The sequence below is a fragment of the Prenolepis imparis genome, unplaced genomic scaffold, assembly GCF_030444845.1.
Source record: "Prenolepis imparis isolate NDT839.2.m4 unplaced genomic scaffold, iyPreImpa1.0 SCAF_9, whole genome shotgun sequence".
Classification (NCBI taxonomy): domain Eukaryota; kingdom Metazoa; phylum Arthropoda; class Insecta; order Hymenoptera; family Formicidae; genus Prenolepis; species Prenolepis imparis.
In genome coordinates this window covers 7,953,817-7,976,616 of record NW_028141167.1, presented here as the reverse complement: position 1 = coordinate 7,976,616, position 22,800 = coordinate 7,953,817, and the positions used below count along the sequence as shown (strand labels likewise).

At 37.1% G+C, this 22,800-nt stretch overlaps 3 protein-coding genes across 16 annotated transcripts in view; 2 read left to right on the top strand and 1 right to left on the bottom strand.

Moving 5' to 3' along the window:
* Positions 1-10,739, top strand: part of LOC145941027 (uncharacterized) — a 35,861-nt gene extending 25,122 nt beyond the window's left edge. Inside the window, exons 2-14 of one of the 2 annotated variants that reach the window (XM_083046797.1) lie at positions 1,273-1,510; positions 1,706-1,814; positions 2,031-2,055; positions 2,152-2,332; positions 2,718-3,076; positions 3,633-3,702; positions 3,930-4,244; positions 4,407-4,551; positions 4,902-5,239; positions 5,992-6,105; positions 6,508-6,594; positions 9,374-9,979; positions 10,225-10,739. In XM_083046797.1, coding sequence (XP_082902923.1) covers positions 1,273-1,510; positions 1,706-1,814; positions 2,031-2,055; positions 2,152-2,332; positions 2,718-3,076; positions 3,633-3,702; positions 3,930-4,244; positions 4,407-4,551; positions 4,902-5,239; positions 5,992-6,105; positions 6,508-6,594; positions 9,374-9,979; positions 10,225-10,392 — 2,755 coding nt within the window. In that variant the 3' untranslated portion in view covers positions 10,393-10,739. The remainder of the gene's footprint in view (positions 1-1,272; positions 1,511-1,705; positions 1,815-2,030; positions 2,056-2,151; positions 2,333-2,717; positions 3,077-3,632; positions 3,703-3,929; positions 4,245-4,406; positions 4,552-4,901; positions 5,240-5,991; positions 6,106-6,507; positions 6,595-9,373; positions 9,980-10,224) is intronic. The other variant, XM_083046798.1, reaches the window with a different exon arrangement.
* Positions 10,740-10,920: 181 nt separating this feature from the next.
* Positions 10,921-15,239, top strand: LOC145941026 (uncharacterized). Of its 2 annotated transcripts, none has more exons than XM_083046795.1 (6): positions 10,921-11,473; positions 11,700-11,924; positions 12,037-12,443; positions 12,756-13,353; positions 13,458-14,099; positions 14,305-15,239. In XM_083046795.1, exons 1-6 carry the CDS (start codon positions 11,124-11,126, stop codon positions 14,981-14,983), a joined length of 2,901 nt encoding a protein of 966 aa, XP_082902921.1. In that variant the 5' UTR covers positions 10,921-11,123; the 3' UTR covers positions 14,984-15,239. The 2 variants fall into 2 exon arrangements, with proteins under 2 accessions (XP_082902921.1, XP_082902922.1); XM_083046796.1 differs by having other exon boundaries at positions 11,328-11,468; positions 14,305-15,238.
* A 161-nt stretch (positions 15,240-15,400) lies between these two features.
* Positions 15,401-22,800, bottom strand: part of LOC145941024 (putative phospholipid-transporting ATPase IA) — a 28,270-nt gene continuing 20,870 nt past the window's right edge. For 6 of the 12 annotated variants that reach the window (XM_083046793.1, XM_083046789.1, XM_083046790.1 and 3 more), the window contains exons 13-22: positions 22,561-22,758; positions 22,373-22,472; positions 22,032-22,276; positions 21,822-21,947; positions 21,589-21,729; positions 21,375-21,493; positions 21,115-21,249; positions 20,929-21,033; positions 18,179-18,276; positions 15,404-16,903 (exon numbers count right to left, since the gene is read on the bottom strand). In XM_083046793.1, coding sequence (XP_082902919.1) covers positions 16,806-16,903; positions 18,179-18,276; positions 20,929-21,033; positions 21,115-21,249; positions 21,375-21,493; positions 21,589-21,729; positions 21,822-21,947; positions 22,032-22,276; positions 22,373-22,472; positions 22,561-22,758 — 1,365 coding nt within the window. In that variant the 3' untranslated portion in view covers positions 15,404-16,805. Of the gene's footprint in view, positions 16,952-18,178; positions 18,277-19,001; positions 19,034-19,389; positions 20,214-20,928; positions 21,034-21,114; positions 21,250-21,374; positions 21,494-21,588; positions 21,730-21,821; positions 21,948-22,031; positions 22,277-22,372; positions 22,473-22,560; positions 22,759-22,800 lie in introns of those variants that run through there. The other 6 variants (XM_083046783.1, XM_083046786.1, XM_083046784.1 and 3 more) reach the window with 4 other exon arrangements.

The window sequence follows — 22,800 nt, the reverse complement described above, 5'->3', positions numbered from 1 at the left end:
GCTCGCAGCTGTTCCGTCGTCATCCTCGTCGTCGCCGTTGTCGTCGAGCGGCGCCCAAATCCTATTACATAAAAAAGAGACGCGATTAAGCGCACTAAAATAATCACGTTATCCCACGCTATTATTATGTAATTACTGAATATGCGCATTCCGAGAATACTGATGTCGGTGGCCGCGGAATAAAATAGTTATTATCCCACGACCGAATGTAATCTGCCCGATTTCCTCGAAAGTTCCCACGGGTTCACGCTCTAAGTTCACGCCCGCACGAAAAATTCATATTCCGCTGAAGAAGACGCGTAATACAAAGTAAAGTTCCATTCTTCTTCAAGTATTCTCGGAGACAGGTATAGGATGCCGAGGTGCCAAGGAGGGAAAACCCTTCGCAAGGCCTTTACAGCAGGGCAAAGTCATTCTGGAGCATATTCTCGCTCATCCCGCTAATGACTGTCATTTACCCGGGTGTCATCTTCGTGTCCTACAGCGTCCTACACTTTGCCGAACCATGTTATACACAACGGTCTTTTCAATGTCCGACAGAAGATGGATTCTCGGCATCATTAGCCAAGTGTCCCTGGTTCAGCTTCACCTCTCTTCGAGTCATTCTCGGACCTCCGTCTTCCTCTTTCCCCATCGAGACTGCGTGGAATTCCTCTGCGAGATTTCTCTACCTCGCCGAGGTTCCCCGATTGCTACTATCTTCGCTTCCTCTCGCCGGCTCGCCTTCCTTCCTCGTGCCGGTGCGCGCGGTGAGCCAGGTGTGGTCATTAATTTTACAACGCGGTGGAAAAAGGTCGGCGGAGTACACCGAACAAAGGTACCGAGTCGCTCGCTCGCTCGCTCATTCGCCCGTCGAAGCGAGGGGGGAAAATGAGGATCTTTGCGAGACAATTACTCGCGGAGGTAAAATAAGACCGCGACGATATCGCAGCGACACGGACAGATATAGCCGCGTCGACGAGAAAATATACAGCCCTGGAGGAGAGCACAGACAAGAGAGAGGAAGAGGAGAGATTTGAATAAAATATTTCATATAAAATTCATGGAACAAAAAATATCCGAACATCTCTGAAAAATATGTCACAAGTTGGAGTGAAATGAATGAGAAGATTATATTATTTTAAAGTAGCTTTAAAATTTCTTTCGGGCGTATGTTTTAAATTTAATTAAAGGATCTTGAAAGAGATAAAATTCTCGTTGGCTTCTTCTGCTCGGCTTCAGAGTACGGTATGACGTTATTTATATATACGCGTCCTTTTTACGATACCGCAGGTCGGGTGGCTCCTCCAGCGCGTCAAACGCTGGCACGGGATCATCGACCGGTGGAGGTCCTGGGAACCCGGCAGGAGGCGGCAGGATGGCCGTCATCGGCGTAACTAGGAACATACGTTTGAGACGTCGTGGAAACGCCGGCTTCGGATTCTCCTTACGGGGTGGACGCGAATACGCCGCCGGATTTTATGTCAGCGATGTCCAACCAGGTGGAGAGGCTCACAGAAATGGATTGAGGGTATTTAGCACTTTTATAATTACTGTCCATTTGCTGTTGTCAAAAGCTACACGTACAAAAATTATTTAGATGTCTCTTTTTTAACTTCTTTTGCTTTATCTGTGATTTTCAATGAATAGAAGATTTAATGATAATTATGCGACTAACGCTAATTAACATTGGTATATTGTTTAATTTTTAATTTGTCACTTTCAGGTAGGAGATCAGATTTTAAGGGTGAACGGTTACCCGGTGGAGGATGCTGTTCATCAGGAAGTCGCGCTCCTGGCAAAGAATCAGCAAGTCTTGGTTCTTAAAATTCGAAGTAATTATCTTGTCTCTATCTTAATTATCTACGTCGCGAGATACAATATTGCTTACTTACGAACGTAAATCTATTCTTCGTAGAGATTAGCTCTTCGTGATTCGAAAGAAAAATAATTAATAATATAGTAGTAATACGCGCGCGCAGCCTTCGTGAAATAATCTCTATCTCGTTGTTGATAACGTGGGAATTTATAGCTCTCGATTTATATTGCAGGCGTGGGGATGATACCTGTAAAGGAGTAAGTATCAATACTTAATTAAAACTGCACAAACTGTACGTGTCTCACTCGATCGGCTCATTCTCTCGTTACAAAAATCATTTATTATTCGTAAAGCAATCCGAACGATCCGGTTACCTGGCACATGGTGCAGCAACAGCAACAGCAGCTGCAATACAACGAAACTGGTTTAGGCAACGTCCCGAACACAGAAGTCAGGATTCGGATTCTCGTCGGCGAGAAGGGTCGTCTAGGGTGCGGCGTCTGCAGAGGCATCGTACCTGGTCTCACTGTCCAGGTTAATAACATCTTAATTTAACGTAATTATGTCACATGGAAGCAACTGGCATTTTTGAGATTTTTATTTTATTACTGCAAAATTTCTTTTGCTTCGATTAAAATCGAAGTTCTAAAAAGCCGATCTTTTCATTTAAAATTTATTTTAAATAATTGTCTATATATGTAATTATTCTCGTATTTAATTAACATAAATTAAAAAAGAGATATGTTGAGATCAAGATAGACTTGAATAGAATAACGTAAGCTTACCCTAATTAAAACAAGATTCGTATTCAAATCTTTATATTCTTAATTTGACGTTTCGAAGCCGAACCTGCACAATAAGCCAACTCGGCTATCGGATAAATTAAATTTATCTAAAAATACAAAAAAAAAACGTTTAGGGCACGAGGGAAGGTGGACCCGCGAGAGCTGCTGGTCTGAAGGCGGGCGACGTGATAATCTGGTGCAATGGGCAACGGCTCACCGATCTGCCATTCGAGCGGGCCATCGAGATGATGCGCAGTTCGGCGATCCTCGACCTCGTGGTGCAACGACCCGCAGTCCCCAATCATCTTTACGACTGTCCCGAACCGCTATGGACCCGCGGTTCCAGCGGCTACGACTCCGAGACGTCTAGCGTTGTGGCCGCGAGTCCGCCGTCTCAGCATCAAAATAACGCGCCGCCCTCGCCGCAGCATCATCATCACGATTGCAGGCATCAGCGGTATCCGCGCGACGACGCCTGCAACCGAAACGGCAGGTGAGCGACGATTTAATACTTAATTTTGTGCAGAAAAAATTAAACAGAATAAGTAGTAATTATCTTTGAGTAATTATCTCGAAATTTCGAACAAATGGTAAAATGACTAATACGCGTTATAAAATTCAGGAGGACATGTATATAGATTTTTCAAAAACGTTACTCTCTCTCTCTCTCTCTGATCACTTCATGCATTTATTGTTTATCTTTTTTCGTCGCTCGAATCTGATACTATCCACGATATTTTCGCTACCTTGATAGATATTTACTCTTGCTGCTCGCGACCGTTATCGGATCCCATCAATGAATTTACATCGGGAGAAAGTCGGTCCATTAATAGGACACTCGATAACGATCGTAGAGTCGGTCACGGCTTGAATTCCTTGCCGCCACGTAAACATTTGTCCAATTCCCCAGGGTACTTCTCACGTAAAAAAGCGCGTCCCGCGAATTCTGCTCTTTAGAAATCGGATGCATAACTTGCATAATCGCTAGCAGAACGGAGAATACGTACTTGCATATAAATTCTATACTTAATTTCCGGGTGCCGTTCTAGGATATGCTGTCCTCTTGCTTTGTCGACCAGTAGCTGCAGTTCCTCCTCGGAGTGGGCACATGTGGATCAGGTAAAAGCGTTTGCAATACTTTATTTCATACATAATCAATGCAACGTAGCGACCAATTCTAATAAAAATCATTTGTTATCAAACAGCTCATTTGGGAGAAAATGAGCATAAATTATAAATTCTACTTTCCACGCATCGGAGCTCGAAAGTACTTAATTTTATTATTGAAATATAAAATAAAAAGCAAGAGTCCTTTCCTATTGGAATCTAAATTGACCGCTTTCTAGGCGCCGGAATGGTCGCGAAAAGCAAATAACACGACCGTGATTCGTGTTAATCAGAGCTCGAACCAGAATCACCGGCCTATACCGGGCGGGCAATATCACTTCAACTCGCGCGGCAATTACGAGGACGACATCGACAACGAGCCGCTTTACGATCCCGTCGCGCCCAGGATCGACTACGAGGTGCACGATTTCGACGCGAATCCGCGAGACGAGGCCAATCGACGGCTGGCCTATCGGCGAGATAACGCGAGGCAACAGCAGGACGTGATTTATGACGGACCAGCTGACGACTTGCCCACGTACCATGGCTCCAAAGTAAGGAAATTTGCGCATCCGTCAAGTTCACCGCGCTTCTATAATATTTTTCCATTATCGAGCTATTTCTTATATTGGCTCGTTAAAACGCGATTGGATGATGCGGTCGATTTAAATGCGAAGCGAACTCTGCTAATGCGTCGCGAATAATTTTTGCGCCAGGAGAACGGCCAGGCGGTCGGCAATCGATTGACGGACCTGCAGAGGCAGAGCGAGGTCGAGAGGAAGACGATAACGACCGTCGAGGTGCATCAGTCAGTTTGTCCACCTGCACCTCCGCCGCCGCTTCCTTACAAATGGCCAGCAGGTTTGACGACTTCTCCCGCAGCATCGTTAGAATAATAACTGGCCGCGACATTCGCTCGGCCAGCTTGAAGAGCATTCTCTAACATCGCTATTAATCCTACGTCTAGAGATGTAGATCTTGAATTTCACTACGCGATTATTACCTTACATAAATAAATATAAAAATTTCTGCCATTTCCTCTAACATTATTTTAAACTATTTTTTACGTTACTTTTTTTATTAATAAATGCAACCGCATATATTTAATTGAATATACACAATAAAAATTTAATTTTCAATTTTAAGAGGAATACGCTTTTCTAATGTCTTGTATATGACAACCACCGTTATTATATTATTTACCGTTACAGAGACGAAACCGATGAACGCTATGGGCATGCAAATGGGCAGTACCATGTCGATGGGTAGTACCGGTTCGACAGAAACTGAATCGAGCCTCGAGTCGTCTTGTAGCAAAGACTCCGCGTCGACATCGTCGTCCCTATCGACATCGTCGTCCTGTGAACCAGCATCCACCGTTTCTTACGGATCGGCAACCGGCGGGTCTAGCAGTGGCACCAGCAAAACTACAGAGACATCGACGACCGCATACGCGACACCACGCAAAGATGTTGCCAGAACGTCGCCGATCACTAGCACTGATCTGAGCACTGCCATCACACAAGAGTTGCAGAGGCGAGCGCAACAGGTATGCAGATAAATCGACGATGTTAAGGAAAAATATTTTCAATACTTTTCTTTTTTTATTTTATGATATTTTATGATAAGTTCGCGAAATAAACGAACAAGACTCGCGAAATTGCAAATTAAAAGATGAAAAATTCGTAAAATGGCTCAAGTGGTTATAATTCTAATAGGAGGAAGAAGTTGACGGTCAAGAAAGTCACTTTGATTAAATCTAAAGCCAAGCCTGATCGAAGATTAAGTTCTTGTAATTTATTCCTATCATAACGTGTGTTATCGCATATCGTATGTCGTACTAGCGGTGATCCATGTCTTTCCTTTTTGTCGAATGTCTTTATAATTTTTTAATCTGCATTGTGTTTTACATTGATATCTGTGATTTATTTATCTATATGATAAATTTTTATGTTATTTCTCTTCATGGTTATCGCGATAATAAATATTGAACATTATCAATGAATTAAAGCACTTTGCTAACATATAACATGCCATAAAAAATTTAATCTTTTACTGTAAATCCGCACTTAGATTATCTTCTATTTTTATATTTTTCTCAAAACTATACGTTTCTTGAAAAATTTTCTACGACAGATATGTTCTTAAAAATATCTAGAATTCAAATTATGTTCCTTAAAGGATCACGTTATGTTTATTACTTTTACTTGATCTCGTATGTGTGATTGATTATTCGCATTTCGCTTATTGTTGGTCATTCGTCATTGTCATGCGTCACGTTATTATTTTCTTTTTTCGTAGAGGATGAACAACGCTGCTAAAGCGGAAGTGTCAAAAGAAAAAACTCCGGACATCCGCAAACCTCAGAATCTGGAATCTCTAAGGTCGCAGGAGCAAAAAGTGACACACGATAAGGTCAGTTGCATCAGTATAATTTTGCACATGTATAATAAGCGTTATTATTCAAGAGTTAATTTTTGTTAATATATTTTATAATATATGACATTTTACAAAAAATCGCTCAAATTCTTTATTGAAATTGTATATGATAAAACATACAATTTTAAATATTCTTTGCAACTCGCAAGTCCATACAAAATTACAAAAAACCACGCGATCTTATACGAATTAATAATGAGAATACAAAACAATCCCGATACAAATTTGCATGTAAATTCATTCGGCGCTTATAAATATATAAATATTTAGGTATAAGTATTTGGTTACTCATACTTATTCCGGTTACGCCCTTCAGCGCCAGATGATCATCATCAAAAATGCTTGTAATATAAAATTAACACTTTATTCGTTTTGCAGCTGATGGAGGAATTTAAACGTGCACACCAAAAGATGTTCAACTCTGCTCAGCAAAAGGCACAGTCCTTGGATCAAGTTTCCGAGAAGGTAAGAAAAGCTAATTGGCAAATAAGTTGTATATTATTATTAAAATAACGTTTCATATACTTCGAAATTATATTTCGAAGTATATAAAAAAGAGAAAGAGAGCGAGAGATTTAAACTTTTCTAATATTCTGTCAATATTTTAAAATATATTGCAAATAAGGAACAATTTTATTAGACTTTATAAAAATAAAATTCGCGAATTTACTCGCCGATTTTGCCTTGCGGAATTCGAAATATATGTTTTAACTTTCATGCGATAACAGTAGTCTACCTGACGCCAGTCTGGTATACTGTTCAGTGATAAGCGTATCTTTGAAACCAATTAGTAACATGTTGTGCGTTATAAAGACGATCAGCACATCGATAAATTTGTTGTTTTACCGTTACCATGTACAGAATTTTAATTCATCAAATTAATAAATTCAGTTGAAACGATGTAGATTATGAATTTCAAAGAATCAAGATAATAAGAATTTTGATAGAAACTGTAACTCACATAAAATTACAGATGACGCCGATTGTAATTGACTTTTAAAAAATAATTACAATTAACAAAACGAAATTAACGATTGTGTTATATAATATAACAGAGAAGAATTAATTTTCTCTAATAAGACGCCGAAAATAAATCGCTATTGTGTTTTGGACTAATGCGTCTTTTCTTTTAGTGAAGAATTTTTTGAAGCATAGCTAACAGGCGGCTCGAATGTAGCGCGTTTTTTAATTACACAACCGTATACAAGGATATGCCGGAGCAAACAGATAAGAACACGAAATTATGAAGATCCCGGAATAATCATCGTCAGTGTGGCGTGCAGATTACATAGTAGTGTGTGTGCGTAATGCTGACGCACCGACACGTTCACCTGTTGTATACCTGTGTTAGGCACACATTGGTCGTGACGCTCGGTAGTATTGTTGAAACGACGAGAGATAGCGAGTAGTTTGCATTTTTAAAGTCACGTATATACGACGTTTCGTTTCAGTTCTTGTATAACCACGCGGCAGAGAGAATGTACTCGAGAGTGAATTGAAGACTAATTGCGGAAGCGACGTATTAGTAAATTAGCTATCAATTATTCAAGCGTGTGTGCGTGCATCGCATTACTCTTAACATATTCGACGATATGTCTGTGAGAGAGTTTCATTGATAATATGTAATAATGCTGATAATATATATAAGATGATAATAAACCAGCCACGAATTAATGATTAATAATTGTTCGGAAACGATGTTAAAATAAAGTGCCTTCGAATTATGAAAAGCGACAACTGTCACGTGCTTATAAAGCTGAATTCTATATTTTAGATATTTATTGATTATAAATTAAATTCCGCAAGTAATGAAAATACGTTTTTCATTTAAAAGAGAAAAATGAAGGCTGGAAAGAGATAAATCTAGATAAAATATATGTATATTTTTTTTAAAGTGATCTCGTTATCACAGAGATAAATCACTGTCTCCTCATTTCTGCTGCGGTCAAGACGACTCGCTTTTACAAAAGCCAGGGACTGATTAGCGGCTTGTTGCCACCTCTTATCGTCCATTAATCGTCGTTATCACAAAGCACTCGCGGATTTATTCGCTACAACCGGTAGCCGCGAGATTGCGAATACACATTCGATATCAAGGGAGTGATACGCAACGTGATACGCAACGTGATACGCAACGCGATCTCGTGTGCCACATTTTTCTTTTTCTTTTCCTTCGCTTGGATAGTTACCTACGAATTGCGGCAGACGTGCAAAATAATAGGGGTCTTACATAAGAGCATCTTAACGTAAGGCGACGTAACGCACGTTACTCTCGCCGTGTGTTTTCTCAGTCGTCGCTCGTCGTGTCGCGCGATCGGCGGCCTGCGAAATACCGCAAAACGCGAGGTCACCGTGCAATCGTAATTAGAAGAAAATAAGGCCGCATGCGCGCAAAACGCCGTAACGACAAACGGAGGATGTTCTTCGAAGCACAAACCTCGTCGTGAAAGAAACTTCTTTATTGAAAGTTGTCAGATCTCAGGAGAGCCAAGAAAGAATTAAGAGAAAAGTTTTTTATTTTTTTTTTTTTATTTTTTTTTAATTTAATTGGAACTGCCATATAAGATTATTCAAATATAGATATATTATCAGGATATATATACATATATCGAAGATTTTTACGTCAGTAATACTTTATGTATGCAATTTAATAGAGGATAATACGCAATCGTACGTCAGAAAGAAATACAAACGTAAAAGGAAGTAGACGATTAACTACGAAACAATTAGTTCATGGGAAAAAAGTGAAGAATAGAATACATGACAAATGAAATTATTTATATAGCTAGCACTATAGATCATAGATAATTAAAAATACAGTCGAAGAGTTTGCGAATATGGATAAGAAAAGCTCGAAGACGAATAATATAACAGACACAATGAGAAAGAAACAAGCGCTGGTCACAATCACGCCTTACAATGTTAGTAAAAATATATAAATCATTTAGCATTAATATGTAATTTGATTTAAAACCTTGGCAAAGTCAATTTATCGATGCATCAAATATTTAATAATCTCGTATCAGTATATATATTAAGAACATTTTTTTTAAATTAAAAATTCTGTTCTAAAATATCAACTGTATCTTAATTCCTAATTTTCGCGTTAATAAGATTCTCTCTCGTTTTAATTTCTAATTTTATTTTTTTAAATATTAATTTTTAAATATAATTCCAGCTTGCTTGACTCAGAAATTTATTCAAATAATATATCAACTCAAATCGCGTTCTGTTATATTTTCAGGAACAAGAAAAAAGGGTGTTCAATGAGACCTCGACAACGATGACAGCAGCAACAACGATGACGACGACGACGACGACAACGACAACAACGACGACGATGGGTCCTGCAATGCCTCCTCCGGCGCCTCCTCCACTTCCGCTTCCTTCGAAAAATCGAAGCAACGACGACTTGGTAGAGATGCAGAGCATCGAATCGTTCAAACTGAAGGAGACGCCTAACACAGTACCGAAGCCACCACCGACATACTTTCCGGTGACGAGCCCGGCTTTGAACGGAAGTCCACGCCATATTGGTACCGGAGGCAAGATTCCCAAGGATGCTGCGACGAGTCCCGTCGTGGAACTCGTCAAAACCTCGCTTACATCGGTTTCGCCGACCAACGGCGCACAGGTCTCGAAATCCCTCGCCGGCAGCAAGGTGGCTGTCAGGATAGGGGCGTACGAGGGTGAGACGAAACAGCCATCCAGATTGGAATTCTTGCCACAACAACCGAACTGTAGAAACGGCGTCGTCGACGAGGCGGCCAATAGCCCTGTCGTGTCCAGGTTGCAGAACGAGCTCGTCGCAACCCTGCAGAGGTCGAACCTCAGAAGAAAGACTGAAGGGGTAAGCGATATCGATACAATAAAATCACTTCAAAAGATAAGATCAGTCAGGTCTGAGAAGACTAAAGTTACATATTTCATAATCATAAATTTCTTTTCAATAATCTTTAATCAATGATCTTCTTATTCGCATCTTTTTATTGCCTAGGCATGTGTTTCTGGAAACTTATATATAGTTATTTAATCATGTATTCTTTTAGGAAAAGACGAGATTATGAATGTAAATTGATTGATGAATGATTTCAGGAAAATCAATCGCCCGTGAAGACTATTTCCGAAAATACGGCGACGTCCAGTAACGATACAACGAATTCTGAGCCGAACAAGCTTCTCCAGAGCAATGTCGAGAAGCTCGCGTCCGCTCTCAGCAACAAAGTCACCATCAGAGTGAATCCGGAGAACAGTAGTCGATAAAAATGTAATTGAGTCGAGAAAAAGTAGGAACGATCTTTGTATGTATCTTCGTAAATTTTGTACATTTTTGCACGTTTCGATGCTAACCATTTATTATAAGTAAAACGGCGCTCCCTCTCTATTAGTGAGGTTCTTTTACACACGCGTACGTGTTTTTTATATCTTATTTATTATCGTATTATACACCGAGTAAATGGAAGGAAGGAGCTAATTCTTATTAATCGACGAGGTTTTACGACCAGTATTTACCACGTAGTCCCTTATCTTTGAATGTAATCTATTACGATCGCGAGTCTATGTACGAATGTTAACAGAAAATTCGACCAATGTTGAATTTTTAAATAAAAACGACGATATACCACGAAATCTATTAGACATTCAAAATCTTTTAGAAATCAATGTTAATTTAATTTCTTCAATCACGATATTTCGATACTTTAGAGACAAGAATCTAATAACTATATTAATTCAGTGACTAATTTTCACAATCGTAAACATAACTGACACCCTTTATAGAACGAAATTTTGCGAGAAGTTGTCTAGGAATAATGCGAAATACGAGTCTTTTTTTGACATTTCTATTTCGATCGAGAAGGCGTTAATCTAGCTCGGTTAAGTTCTGACAAGTAGACAATCTTTGAACGCTTTAAAAATTATGTGGTTGTGAGAAATGTCATAGATGATCCGTGCAGCGCGATATAATTTTTCTCGCCGCGCGGGAGAAGTCATCCATGAACACGTCACGTGAAACGAGATTACCACGTCGTGACGCACGTCCGCAAAATAACAGAATACGTAAGCTATTGTTATCAGAGTACTGCGAATTCTCCGAGACAATCCTGGTTGAGTCGCCGTTTGCGGAAACCACAAGAAATGGACGTGGGTTACGTCAGGTCGCCCTGGGCCTCACGCCGACCAAACTGATCGTCGCCGCCGATGTTCTCCAGACTAATCCCGGTTTCATTTGCCCATCCAATATCGATGTCAGTATCGAGAGTTTTGAACTCGTGTCCGTATATCCTCTAGAGTACGTTACACTGAGTGTATTCAGGAGAAGACACCGTAGGACACTAAAGGCAAGGTATACTCTTCGTTAGATGAAACAAGAAGTGTATTAAAAAACTCATGCTTTCCCTCTTCCATCAACATTGAAAAAAAATTGAAAAATTAGTTTATTAATTTAATTTAATTAGATAATTATATTTATATAATAATTCATTTTTTAAATTAAAATTTATTAGACATTTGTAAAAATCTTTCTCATTTTCTTAGGAGAATGAATTATCGTAGATTCATTATATCTTCAGATTCATTGATGGTCGAGCTAATTATTATGAGCTCGGTGGCGTGCGACGTAGAATTTTTTGGAGGATCTGGTGCGAGCAGATACGAAGATTGTTGGCGGATAAGATGGATGGTAGTTCGTTATCCGAAACCACAGCAGCGAGTTCGTCGAGCAGTAGCACATTATATTTAGTATCATCCAAAATCGAAGTTAAGAATAATCGCGACGCAAAGAAACCAGTATTCAGGTGTCAAACTATTTTTAATCTCATTAAGTTAATGGTCACATTTATTAAATTGCTTCCTATCAATATAATTAATCGTACAATTTTACATAAAAAAATATTTTTTAAAACACAGAATATGGACTCGTTATGGAGGCGCCGGTGATTTCGTTGCTCCCACATGGACAGAGAAAGACTTGTATCTCGGGCCATCTTTCAATGAGTTGATAAATGGTCATTACACTCCTGTTCCGGTGAGATTCGCCGGAGCCAGTTTGCAGGACCTTATGTACGAGCTAGGGGATCATACGCCGTCTTACGTCACCTGCAAGAAATCTTGTCAAAGTTGGCCGTGTCAAATAAAGTTTGACAGTCAGGCAAAATCGCGACGTTCCGGAGGACTATGCAATGTCATTTTCACAAGAAATTGCAGCGCTCATCGTCACGATTGCACCGCAAGTTGCAAAAGTACGTCTTGCAACATCTGCCAATTAGACGACAGCGTTGGCATTAATGTTTCCGGAAAGCACAGCCGATGTCATGGTTAGAGCAGTTAGATTTATATAAAACTCGTAAATCTTTTATCTTAAATAGCTTTAAGGCGTTTTTTAGAGCGAATGTGCTTTTTTTAGGAAGAGGGATTCAGGAAAAAAATTTCAAAATTTTATCGTAAAATAAAATAATAAAAATATAATAACGTAAAGACTTCAAAGAAAACATCAATGAAAAAATAAACTCTAACATGCTTTTCTATTAGAAAAATTAAATAAATTTAATAAATTCATATACGTTCCAATGCAAATATTCTGATAAAAAGACAATACAAATATATTAACGATTAAATAAAATATTTAGGTTGTCAAAATAATATACTCTCCGAGGAAGAATTCATAGAACACGTAGAAAAAAAGTACGAAAAACATCGACAACATCGGAAAGAATCGTCTTTGGCTTCGAAAATATCGCGTTTTGGCTTCGGTATACCGGAGAAATGCAATTCCGAATTGATTCTGGGTCCTTATTGCGGTGATTCCGGTTACGTCGACGTCTCTGAGATCCCGCATCGTTTCGTCGATCCTCGCAAATTAATTGAAAGCGGCGTGACGATTTGGGAGGATCACAGATCCTTCAAGAGTCAAAAGCATCCGCGAAGATATGCTTTTTCTTCAGCAGCTCATTTCTTTCACGCGCTAGGGCCATGGTCGGTTCAACCTGGCGAACGCGAATCCGTGCAAACTCTCAGATCGCCAAGCGCGGTCAACATCCGCAAACAACCCTCAGATCCGGAACTGAGACTTCCGGTCTCGCGTCGTCAGTTGACAGCCAGCGTTTCTTGCACCGCTTTAACGTCCGGAAGTTCCAGTATCGTTGGTACCGTTACTAGAGGACGAGTGATACTCTTCTGGACACCGGAATATTGGTACAGACCTCAGGCAGCTGCGGCTGCTTACAAGTAATATAAAGAAAACATCTTGTAAATATATAATTTTTATACTATATCTCGAATAATTTAAATAATAAAAACTTGAATTAATTAAATAATTTCTGACATAATAGAGAGTTAAGACACCACCTGGCATCTCTTCGGGATTTTCGATGCGGAAAAGAGAAGCAGGCGAAAAGAAAGCTCTTCTGCAGACGGAAGAATCAAATATCAGGCGAAGGCGGCAATTCCGGAACCACAATTACGGGAAAATCCAGTAGTCTATTAGAACGCGTGCTTTTCATCAATGGTGCGCGTAAACAGAATAAAAAGTCGATTGAAAGCGCAGACATCGATAAAGGCACGGCGCAATTGCGGAGACTGTTGAAGATGAATCTTCGTATCACCGTGTGGGACCTGGACAGCACAACTCTAGCCGCGCAACTGACGATGATCGATCGCGATCTCTTCGTTCGCATCCCTGCAACTGAGATCGAGGTGCTGATCCATCAGAGATCCTCGCGCAACGCGCCGAATATAGGCGCATGGATCGCCTTCAGTCACCGGATCGCCTGTTTGACCGTCAGCGAGATCCTCGCGATTAAGCAGCTGGATATGAGAACCAGGATCATGGCGAGATTCATCAATGCAGCCGACAAGTGTTTCGCCCTCGGCAATTTTCAGTCCTGCCGATCTATCCTGGCCGGTCTGCAAGCTCCCCCAATTTACAGGCTTCGGAGAAGTTGGTCTTACTTAAGGACTCATCACGCCAACAGGTATCCATTCATTAATTTTAGACAAGATAATTAATTTCCTTTAATAATTAATCACATTACATGATATTGCTTTCGCGTGAATCTTTTTTGTGAATAGATATTTTTTTTAGCAATATTAATTCTATTTTTCAATTTTCTGTTAATAATTTTTTTTCTATAAAAAGAAGATATAAACGTATATCTAATACAATTTCACATATCTTAGATACGAGTCGATGGAGAAGCTGTCCAAGATTTATAGAAGTCCGCGCTGTTCAAAGTATCAAAAAACTTGGATCGCAGCAGAACGCAGTCCACCTTGCATGCCATATGTTGGTCACTTTTTAATTAAAGTTCTGGAATTAAATGGCTTGAGGGAAATTCAAACGAATTTTGCATCGTCTTCCACGAGAAAACAATTAACCGCGCAAACCAGGACTTTAGAATCTATTAATAATAATTTTACTAATATTCGCTCAGGAGATGGACAGAACATAATACGATCCGAGCGAGATGGATTTTCGCGTTTAGCCAGACGTATTTTCGTAGCAACGTTGGCCAGGATAAAATTCACGAAACGTCGAAACTCTACTGACGAGATGACGAACGATGTCTGGACATATAGACAACGATATCTGGCGCGCAAGTTTTTTTATCGTTGGCGTTCTTTCACGTTGGAATCGAAAATACTCTCGGAGAACGATAGAAGATCCAAGAACGTGGACTTGAAGAGGAAACACATTCTCGACATGGCAATTTGGTTAACGGACTGTCAAAGATTCGCGCAGAGCTACAGTTTTCCATTGAACTCATTCGCGTGCGAATATCTTTTGAAAGCGCGTTACAGAGAGGATCGCGAAAACTTTTTCATCAGTCTCAAGTTGGAACCTCCGAAGACAACTTGAACGTGTTGGAAGATTTGATTAAGACTTCATTAATGACAATTGGTATGTAACTTTATCATATACGTTAGAGCCACGATTGTTTTATTATTTCGAGCGCGACAAAGTAAAAGAAATACATTAGCAGCGTCGATTATTTATCTAGTTACAAATATTTTTTTTAAATATAATGAATTTTGAATCATACAGTATTTACATACCATTTATTCAGAAGTACTTTTATCCCAAGAAATATCGTATCTACACAATCTTTGTATGATTATTATTGTTATAACACTTTAATAAAAATACGTCTTTGGATATTACTTCTTATTGATATTAATTAATTGATAATTATATATTTTGTTCGCTTTTGTCGTTATATATAACGACATACATATATATTTTTTCACTAGAAAAAAGTAGATTAAGATGATCTCTTTATCATTTTATTCCGAACATAGTGTATACAATTGTTACTTTACATATGTTATATGTATATATGTATATATGTATATATGTATATATATATATATATATATATATATATATCTCTATTAAATTCCTCAGTCATAAACTTAAAATAGAGTGTACCATGATGGGCGGAAGAGTGAATCTTTGAACTGAAAGATAGAGGTATCAGTATCGAATCCTGACTAGATAATAACATAGAATAACGTAGTTTTCTGTGTATATACAGTAATGATATACATATATGTTATTGATTAAAAAAGATAAAGAATAACGTAATATATATACACATAGAACAAGGGCAACAGTCTTTTTCTGGCACGAAATCAAACATGTAATCCTTCGACCATGTCGCAATCGCAAAATCTTTCTTCAGTTTTGAAAATGTATAAATTTTTCTTTTTTAGATGTGTGCATATACATATTTATATATATATATATATATATATATATATATATATATATGCATATATACACATATAGTATAGAGATAATAAATTGCAATTCCAAAGAGAGTTGCGCTTTTGAATAATTATAATTATCTCTCGACGAAAAAATCTCTTTACATATATAGAACAAATATATATATGTATATATCAACATTCATACATCACAATTACAACTTGCGCAATTTCGCACGATTTTTGCTTCTCGACAGAAGAAGTATAGAGCGGCGTATCCTGCTCTCGCATTCTACGAGAATAGACGTAAAAGCAGATTTACCGGTGCATAATAGGACTTTGCACAACTTTGACACTAATACGAAATGCATTCCCAAATGCATCGCGGCGAAACGCAGTCGCATCGTCGAATCCGTGCGAGTACGTCGCTACTTTTTAAGGATAAGGGGTCTCTCTACGGTATATTAGAATAAAATTTCACGGAGTATCAAAATAATTATTCATGCTAATATATATCGAAGTTCTCTTCTACAAATTGATCGCAGTAATTCAGAGAGGAATCCTTTATTTTGAACATTAATGTCATCAACCCTTAATTAAATCGCATCTCTTCTATATATCTACCAAATTTGTAAATTTATAAATATATAATTTTTCTTTCTCTCGCAGCAATAAAATTTTACCAGTAGTAAATTTGGTTTATTGCTGTCGAAATTAAGAGACCACATTAAAATTCAAGAAGATTACCAGATTTTAATGTAACGAAACGCGTCTGATTAAGAGTTAATTCTTTCCTTTGAGTTTTCACGACGTTCTTAAGCCCATCATTGATTCGTGTCGGATATATCGATCCATCTGACGATCCCCTGGAGCGTCAGTCGAGTAAAAACGAGCAGAAGCGAAACGTTCTCTCTTTTTCAGGCCGCTTGAAAGAGCAGCCGGCATCTTCTCGCACGACGGCTGTCTCGTTTAAATCACATGCCACCGGGTTTCGGAAGATTCGTGTCGTAGGCTCTGATCACGTCCGTCTGGGTTACCGAACCACCCTCCTCTTGGGAGAACGCGAAACCATCTGCATCGCGCAGCATGCGCAATAACAAAGGTCGCAATTCATTAATCTCTGCCGTAAGAATGCACGTTAAAATCAGGCATGCAAGATATCGGAAGATTGTGAAGGCGCGTCTAGAGATGGGCATTCGATTCTCTCTTTTCTTCCTCGATCTTCGAGTAATTCAAGCAAACTAATAATAAGATATAGATATATATCTTAATTACATTTTAAAATAATAGTATGTAATAAAAATTATAAAATAATAATGTTTTAAATAAAATGTTATAGTACTTTAAACTCGACAACGCTTTAATCAGCTGATTTCTGTCAAAATATCATAAAACGTTAATTTGCTAATTAAATTTTAAAATAATAATAAGTTATAAAATTTAAAATAGTAATATGTTGTAAATAATATGTTATAATGCCTTATCTGCGATTAATATTTTTGACAATTATCAGCTGATTTCTATCAAAAAATATGAATCGCAGATAAAGCATTATAACATATTATTTACATGTTATTATTTTTAATTTTATAACCTATTATTATTTTAATATTTAATTAAAAATTTTTAATATTTAAATCTAACAGTCCATCACTAGACGCGTCAAACAGTTGAAAATTGAAAGAGTTCGAAATTGCTTTAATATATTTATCAATTTTTCAATAAAGCGCTATTTATATAGCAAAAACGAAATATTTTCTAATTTCCAATCATTCTACTAATTAAAATTGTAGCAATATATATATGCATGTAAGTGTTCCAGAAGTACCGCATTTTCTTTATACATGTATATATATTCGTAAATATTGAACAATCTACAAATTCAAGAATAGAATAAGAAGAGAAGTGCGCGACTTCCAGAACGTTTGGCATCATATGCATCTCTCGCGTTTGCAAAAAAAAAAAAAAAAAATATATATATATATAATTTTCAACTATAAAATACCATGGTGCAGGTGCGAAAATGTGCATTTATCAGTTTGTCGCGTTCTCTCTCTCTCGAAAAGTATTTTAGGACGATATCTTAGGACGGCACTCGTCGATCAAATAAAGCTTACGGACGGACGAGAAACGGAAAGCCGTGAGAAATTAAGCGCGTGCTCAAGTGCGGAATAAAGTACAAGGAAATACGAATAGAATCGTGATAAAATTCACCTAGTAAGAAAGAAGATCGCGATGAGAAGTATATATAGAGTTATAGGGAAGAATGTACAATCGAAGGATATATTAAAAAAACCGTAATTAGAAATTTCCCCGGCGTATGTGAGTGTCTGCGAAAAAGACTTACGTGATAGCTCCACCTCGACATTGACTCTGGAGGCGGCGTTTGAGCGTCTGGTGAAAACACTTTTAACGTTTTTCAGCAGCCTCGCCGTTTCCGTCAATCTGCAAAGCCGTGCATTCAGCAATGATTTATGGATTCTCGGCTTTAGCCGGAGAAAACACCCTCTCCCATCCATATATTACATGGACAAACGACGAACTATAACTCTTTTTCTGTTCCTTGCTCTATCTTTCTATAATCTTGCCCTCGGAATTCTTGACCGACTATTTAATGTCCAATTTTCAACGCGAGTTTCGTGTAATAATTTCTTTCACGCCGATGTCGATTACATATGTGACAGTAAGTGCGGTGCATAATTGCATGCAACTATATATAAATAAGAGGAAAAGAGAACAAAATAAAAATTAAACGTGAAAAGTATCTGTGAGTTCACTCGCAAAGGATATCAATCCTTGACATATTCTTTTCGTTCGAAGGGATTAATGAGATATTTAATTAAAACATGCACGTTACTGAAAAGCTAGTCATACAATTTAAGCGGATGTGTGTGTATGTGTGAATAAAATAGTTATATTTACTGCGCGCTTATTCCGTTTTAGAGAATCGTCTTGAGCTACATTGGGACTTCATGAGGAATTGGCGTGACTGGCATTTTAGATCGCTGTGCTGTGCTCGGCTTTTACTTACAATTAGCGGAACATCGATTGATCATGCGTTCCATGTTAATCGGCGATGTGTTCTCGCTTGTTCTCGATAGAGAGTGTGAAGAAAATATAAGTGGGAGATGCACTGATGTATTATTACTACTACTGGGAGGGGTACTTACACCTCGCGAGATCGGCGATGGCATGCACAGGTCTGCACGGGATACCACGGAAGAGAACATATCAAAAAGAGATCGTATTAACGATCGGCAAATTTTACAGTACAGTGAACATTAGTTTAATACACTAATTCTACAAGCGCTGTTATTTGGAAAATATGATTTACGGGGTTTATTTTATAATGCTCCATGATTCTCTCTCAGTTGCGTCTTTATCATGAATGGAGAGGTCTGAATATAACAAAATTTAGCTCAATCGGAGTATTTTTGTGCACGTATGTATACAGAGTTAAAAAAATACGAAGATTAATTTACTACCTAATTAAAATTACGCTAAAATACGTATTGTATATGCAAATAAGGTGGCGAAAATTAATTCTTAAATAATAAATATGTGTAAAGACAAACTTTAATTTGAGATAACAGAGGCACGATATCCAGTTAATAACAATTAATGATAAAAATAAAAATAATAACAATAAATAATATATATCAGATGTATATACAGTGGAACCTGCCGTACATCATGTTAGTGGCTCATTATTTCTTATTTACAAAGTAATGTAAACAATTGACTAGAAACGAAAGAAAAATCACGTGAGAGTTCTACTGTATAGACAAGCAATATATATCGTGTATTCAAATAAATGTTGTGAATTAAATATGTATAAAATTATTAATTAATTACATTAATCTACACTTTTTGAATAATAAATATAAGAAATGTGAGAAATAATTATATATATATATTAAATATATATTATTTACATCTATATTTAATATATATAGTTTTTAAATTAATATAAGTAAATAAATAATAAGTCTATTTTTCTCAAACCAAAAGTATAAATATTTCCAAATGTACACAGAAATGCGTTGGACGAATAATTCACAGAATATATGCATATGGATATCGTTGAATATTATAAGATTTATCTCGCGTTAATGTATCATGTTATACTCGAGAGGAATGTGTACGGGGAAGAGTAGTAATCGCATAAAACTGAAACGCTTACTAAATTGGACTTATACGAGGAATATACGAGATGGACGGATTATTCGGAAATACGGAGTGTTGCGGATGATGCATGCTGGGAACGGTGCGTAAACCACGAGCCACGTGCTACAAACGAAAACACTCTCAGCCTATTGCGCCTTCGTGAACTGATCAAGGTCCAATATCGATTTAACCATCGCATCGTTGGCCTCGACCTCCTGTTTATAATTCATATTTATCGATTCAATTAGGAAACAATGTTATTAATAAGCGATATGAAACGTTTTGTCTTTTAGTTTGCGCCCCGATAAATGATTAATACGTAAACGAGCACACAAACAATGCTGTTATTTTAAGAAAATTGTAAATTATATATATGATCAGATCATATATGTCAGATATGATCAGATTAATGGTTGTTACATACATGCACCTAAACGCACCAAAACATAAAATTTCGTTCAAGGTTAATCAGACCACCCACAAAAATTTGTTTTATAAAATATATAGTATATAATAATGGAGCTAGGACCTAAAAAGCCATGCATAGTAAGGTAATAGTAATATTTCATCTCAGTCAACACAATAGAACATATATGTTTAGTTACTAGGATTGTTCATGCATTACTAATAATATTAAACTTTCTTTGTGAGTATTAAACACTAAACCTTTTAAAGATAATCAAATAAATTAATGATAAATTGTTAGTCTCTGTTTCACAAGTAGCCCAAATTGTCGATTATAATAATAATACAATATATACTTTATATAATATAATACAATACAATAATAATACTTTAATCTTATATTTTTTTCATTTAAATGTTAGAAAATTTTAGAAAATGTTAGAAGGATCTTTTCTATTATCTAAAATGCAACTTTATATTCTCTATATGTTAGTTTTTAATAAAACATAAAATGGAAACACTTACGAGCTTCTGTAATCCTGGTTGTTGAATACAGCACCAGGATCGGATTTCCTAATTTCATTTTCTCGAGCTGCTTCCGTCACTGATTTCCAAACTGTATTCATTACTCTGATGACAATAAAAACAATTACATATAAGTATGCAAAATATGCATCTAATATGTATGCATTTAATAACGGTTATACTTACGCGTTTACTGTAACATCTAGCAGCAATACTGCCGTTGGTATTAATATAAGTCCCAGCCAGAAAACAGGCGAAGTAAATAACATTTTATCATTGCCTAACATCACAGCGCCGACGTTTAAGACGGGCCAAAAATTACTGCAACAATAAATACATATTAAAAATATATTATGTGCTCTTAATATATATATATTAATTAATATATTTCTCAACAAATTTATAATAATATAATTCAGAAAAAAGAAGATATTCACTTTCCTTACCTATATATAAAAATAAATAAGAACCAGAGTAGAATAGATCCCCAGGTTGCTAAATGAGTTACCCATGTCCACGAGTTTATTATTAGACCTGCTTTCGCGCATACTGTTACTACAACATACTGTACAACAACGTATATGTAATTTCTCTCTTTCACAAGAGCCTTCTACATCTTTCTCGTAGAATTACGTAATGTAAAGAATGTTGCATACTTACAGTATAAACAAAGTTTCCTAGTAAAAGATAACCGCCGTCTCTGCCATTTCCCCAAGCCACATCTTGTTCCAGAGCCATAAGCGGCAACCAATAAAGCAACGCCGAATGAAATAGCGCATTCATAATCCATATCCAAAATACCTGTATAGATATAGTAAAAATATTTTATTTTCTCCTCTTCTTTTGAAAATCTCGATTCTAAATGTCATAATTCATATAGAATTTGTATTTACTTTAATACTGAGGAACGAGTCGTCGTTATTCTTTGTCGCGTATAATCCTGGATGTGCTAAACGAGTTTCTGCGGAACACACTTTATCGAAAAGACCCATAGCTAATGGAGGCGCAGCGGTGAAAACCTACAAAAAAAGCATCAAATCAAAATTATTGAAAATTAATTTTATTCTTTAGCAAAATAATATCGTACAGTTTATAAAACTTACAACGTTGTAAAGTCCAATGGACCATCTTTCAAACAGGATCTGTCCGGACCAACCGGAATAAATAGCAAACCATAATTCGATAACATATAGACAAATATTCTTGTAAAACGAGTACAAGATTAATTTACACATTCTACTATAATTCCAAGAACCGTGAACGAATAATAGACGTCTCAGAAAACGAAATTGTGCAATGGAATAATCAGAGGCACAGGCTGCTTGAAGACCTTCGACACCCGAGATACCTACAAGAAAATATAGAATATGGCGATATTTTAATAATCAAGAATTTTCAGCAAAAGTTGTAATATACGCTTAAATATTATATATTTAAAACTTACCGACGCCAATGTGAGCTTTCTGTATCATAGCTACATCGTTCGCACCATCTCCGATTGCAAGAGTCACAGCCTTCTTGTTATTCGTGATTAAATCAACCACCTAAATATAAAGAAAATCAAAATATAGCCGATACAACCTTGACTAAACTTTATTGTACAAATCTTCAAGTACAAATTAGTAGGCTTACCTCAGCTTTTTGTATCGGTGACACTCTGCAACAGATAACTACTTTGCAAGCTGAACACAATTCCAAAAAGTCCATCCTAATGTCACAAGATAGAGCGTAGTCTAACGTGCTGCCATCTATAATTAAAGCCACATCGTTTTGGCATTTTAAGTCAATCCCAAATTCAAGGCAGCGTTGGATGATAACTTCTCTCGTTTTCTATAAGATACGTACATTTACATTGTGTCAACAGTAAGATTC